Source organism: Neofelis nebulosa, chromosome 15, assembly GCF_028018385.1.
Source record: "Neofelis nebulosa isolate mNeoNeb1 chromosome 15, mNeoNeb1.pri, whole genome shotgun sequence".
Taxonomy (NCBI): Eukaryota; Metazoa; Chordata; class Mammalia; order Carnivora; family Felidae; genus Neofelis; species Neofelis nebulosa.
In genome coordinates, this window is record NC_080796.1 from 72,346,018 (window position 1) to 72,350,288 (window position 4,271).

Consider the following 4,271-nt stretch of genomic DNA (forward strand, 5'->3'; position numbering starts at 1 on the left):
GCATCAAAGGAATGGGCAAAATCTCACCTCCACCCGCACCGAGCCTGCATGAAGACTCTGTTTGTCCGTACGATCCACATACTGTAATGAATCAATATTAATCCAGAGGGTCCTAGAGTATCCGATCTTCCTTCTCCTCAGAACACAGGGAAGGGAGCATGTTCTTTATTTCTTTTCGTATACGGGACCTAAATGTCTCCTCCAAGAAGAGTTCATGACTTTGGGCTTCCTTATGATTATAAGCCATTGTCTACATTTGGTCCCCAATTACTAACAAACCAACTATGAATCTTCACCCATTGGATATTTACAGACAATATTTGTGTGGAAGCTGCTTTGTCAGACCCTGACTCTCTCTGTCTATTAGCTACTTGGTAATGGTTTTATGTTCAGAGTCTGATCCAAATCTGGCCGACCTCAGACACCTGAATTTCCCTTATCTAGTCATTAATTACAGGATTTTTCCTCTTATGATATTACCAGCCAATAAAGTCTGCTAAAACAATAAGCCACGAAGAGTCTTCTGTCACCCACCAAGCGATCAGTAATTGCACCCCTAATAAAGGTATAACAAATGAACTAAAATTAGGAAAACCCGTGACCTACATACACATGGTGTTTTGCCACACAAATTGAAGAATCAATTGGTCATCGTAACTCCCTGATCATCTGTCTTATTCACACCACAACCTTCAAAGAATAACGGAGAGTTGAATATTTCCTTGTTGTTTCTTTCACATTTCAGACATGCCACAATGAAGGCCAACCAGACAGTCCTGAAAGAATTCATTCTTGTGGGCTTCTCCTCGTACCCACACGTGCGGACGTTCCTCTTCGTGCTCTTTTTTGGCCTCTACCTTCTCACCCTCACAGGTAACCTGGCCATCCTGGGTCTAACTTGGGCGGACAGATCTCTCCACACCCCTATGTACCTCTTCCTCCGTGCCCTCTCTTTCTCCGAGACCTGCTACACGCTGACCATCATCCCCAAGATGCTGGCAGACCTGCTCACTGAGAAGAGAAGCATTTCAGTCCCGGGGTGTGGCTTGCAGATGTATTTCTTCCTGGGACTTGGTGGCACTCACTGCATCATCCTCACGCTGATGGGATACGATCGCTTTCTGGCCATCTGCCACCCTCTCCGATACCCACTGCTGATGACCAATGTGGTGTGTGGGCACCTGGTGGTCTCTGCTTGGGCCGGAGGCTTCCTTATCTCTGTGACAGAGACCGCACTGATATTCGGGGGCTCGTTCTGCAACCCCAACCTCATCCACCATTTCTTCTGCCACATGCGGGCCGTGGTGAGGCTGTCCTGTCTAGACAGCGACCTCACCGAACTCGTTGTAACAATGGTCTCGGTGTCAGCCTTGACGGGCACCTTTCTGCTCATTATCATCACTTACGTTTTCATTCTGTCCACTGTCTTCAGGATCCCTTCAGCTGAGGGCAAGCAGAAGGCCTTTTCTACCTGCGCCTCTCATCTCACTGTGGTCATCGTCCACTTTGGCTTCGCGGCTATTGTCTATCTGAAGCCAGAAGGCTCGGGAGGAGATGACACACTCATCGCTGTCCCTTACACCGTCATCACCCCTTTCCTCAGCCCCCTCATTTTCAGCCTCAGGAATAGAGACATGAAGAATGCGTTCAGAAAGCTGCTTGCAAAGAGGAGTTTCTGGAATACGTAATCCCGGATTGTAGGTGCATGGCTGTCTGTTCCCTGATGTCAGCAGGCATTTATCGTGCGACATCAGGAGAAGCCTTTGCCATTGGCCTTTTACCAGAGGTTGGCACATGGGAAACCAGAGACAGTCTGGGAGCTAAACCATCACAAACACTTACTTACTTGTTAAGAAAGTTGTTCAATTACTTCTACTTCTCCTGGCTGTTCCTCAAGATGGTACCCTTCTACCAGTCGGCCACTGGGCGTCCTGCACCATTAATGGGCACTGGAGGAACAAGATTGTGGAAGGCAAAAACAACCCCTGTGGCCACAACACTAAGAGATGCTTAAAAATATCTAAAGATACAGGGACAAGTGGGTGGCTTAGTTGGTTTAGCAACCCACTCTTGGTTTCAGCTCAGGTCATGATCTCATGATTCATGAGTTCGTGCCCAGCATCGGGCTCCATGCTGACATTTCAGAGCCTGCTTGGGATTACCTCCCCCTCCCTCTCTTCCCCTGTCCCCCTCACTATGTGTCCCTTTCTCTCTCAAATAAATAAACATTTGAAAAATACCTAAAGATATAACGGTTAAGGAATTTTTTTAAGCAATGTTGTAAGGCACTGGGCTGTGGCTCCCAGGAGGTAAACCTTTTCTCTGGTCACACCCACATAAAAGATGAGACTATCCTGTAAGTGATTTCATGATCATGGCTTTGAGAACTTACACAAAGTGGGAAAATTCCTAGAGATCACATATTAAAGCCAACCTGGGGAAACCAGCTGTCTAATTCTCAAGAAAGAGAATTTTAATTAATACATTCTACATTAACAACAAACAAACAAACAAACAAACAAACCTCTGGAAACTTTAAGCTTCACCAGGAGATTCTGCCAAAATTTTAAAGTGGTTGTTATGCCAAATGTACCCAAAACCTTCCCTGGCACAGAAGAGAAAACACCCCCAACTCAGGTTTTGGGCCAATACCATTTAGAAACTGGATTTGGAAATCACACTCAGGAGCATAGACGCAGAACTCGTAACTAAAACTCAAGGTGGATTCAGTCTAGAAATGCAAGTTTGGCACATTTGAAATAGAGCTGTAGAATTAATCACGTTACCCAAATAAAGGATATTAATCATGTAATTACTTTAATTGATGAAGAATTGATTACTTTAATTGATGAAGAATATTATGGGATAAAATGTAATACCCGTTCAGGGAATGAATAAAAACTTTAGCATAATGGGAATCAAAAGAAATTTCCTGCGGTGCCTGAGTGGCTTAGTCGTTTCAGTGTCCAGCTCTTGATTTCGGCTCAGGTCATGGGCTCGAGGTTCGAGGGTTCCAGCCCCGTGTCAGGCTCCGTGCTGACCGTGCAGAGCCTGCATGGGTGTCTCTCTCTCCCTGTCTCTCTGCCCCTCAGCTTCTCCACTCACTACGTTTCACTCGCAAATAAATAAACATAAAAAAAGAGAAAGATCCTTACACTAATCAGGCTCTCAAACTTCTTTTTGTATCTGAGTGCAGTTGTCCCACTATGTTATGTTGGTTTTGGGAGCAGAGCGTTGGGATTCCACAACCAAACTTCTCACTTCGCTGTGAAACATTTAAACGCATCCCTGCTCACTCGCGAATAAGACAAGAAGGATTCTCCCATTGTGTCTTTGCCATCTTATTCTAGACAGTTCAGTGAAAAAGAAGCAAAAGACAGAAAGATTATACAAGAAGAACAGCAGTTATTTCTCACGAATTATAAAGTTTTCTACGTTAGAAAATCCATAGCTAATTTGCAGATCAATCATTAGAATGAACCTTCAATAGGGGACGAAGGACTCGGTACATGAGCAAATAAACTGCATCCCCATAATTTAGCAACAGTCGGAATCTGGTTTTCAAAGAACATATCACAAAGCCCCTCGCTGCTCTTACCCTTCGGCAGCGTTCAGCTGCTCATACCCTTTGGAATGTCTTGTCTGTAATGCCCAGACTTTTCGGTGGCACTAAGTGGGACGAATGGGGAAGGGCTTTCTGCTCTGGGGTCTGACAACTATTGCCGTCAGCTCTGTGTTATCACAATGTTTCCTAAATCTACCGAGTGAAACCTGTATCTCGGACCTTTTCACATCTAGGCAAAGAGAGGCATAAACAGATAGATGGCTACAGAGTGCTACAGGCTCACAGGCTTTCAGTAAAAATCTACTGACCAAGGTAATAGAAATCTGCAGTGTTGTTATTTTCCCCAGACTTCTGAATACATAAAGTCAGGCAGCGTGTTTGTAATTAATAGATAAACAATCATAACCTGATAATCATTGTATAATAACTAGAAAACCCTATGATGTTAAACTCTTCAGAAACTGAAAAAAACGAATGTTACTGATCGATGAATATTTATTCAAGTCAGATAGAATGCACATCATTGTTTTGGAAGAAGTAGAAAAAGGAACTGATAAAATCATACTTCGATAAATTATTAAAAATAACTTTTGATGATAGATCATTTGGCTATTAAAGAAATATAACTTAGAAGGAATTCAGAGAAGTGAGCAGCTCTGCTTTTCTTAAAAAAATTTTTTGGACTAAATTGATCCTGGGCTGTCTC

The 4,271-nt window shown here is 43.6% G+C and overlaps 1 protein-coding gene across 1 annotated transcript; it reads left to right on the forward strand.

Annotated features, from left to right (window-relative positions):
* Window positions 1-723: 723 nt before the first annotated feature.
* Window positions 724-1,688, forward strand: LOC131495584 (olfactory receptor 10X1-like). The gene has a single exon (XM_058700579.1). The coding sequence runs from the start codon at window positions 756-758 to the stop codon at window positions 1,686-1,688; it is 933 nt and encodes a 310-aa protein (XP_058556562.1). The 5' UTR covers window positions 724-755.
* The last annotated feature ends 2,583 nt before the right edge of the window (window positions 1,689-4,271 follow it).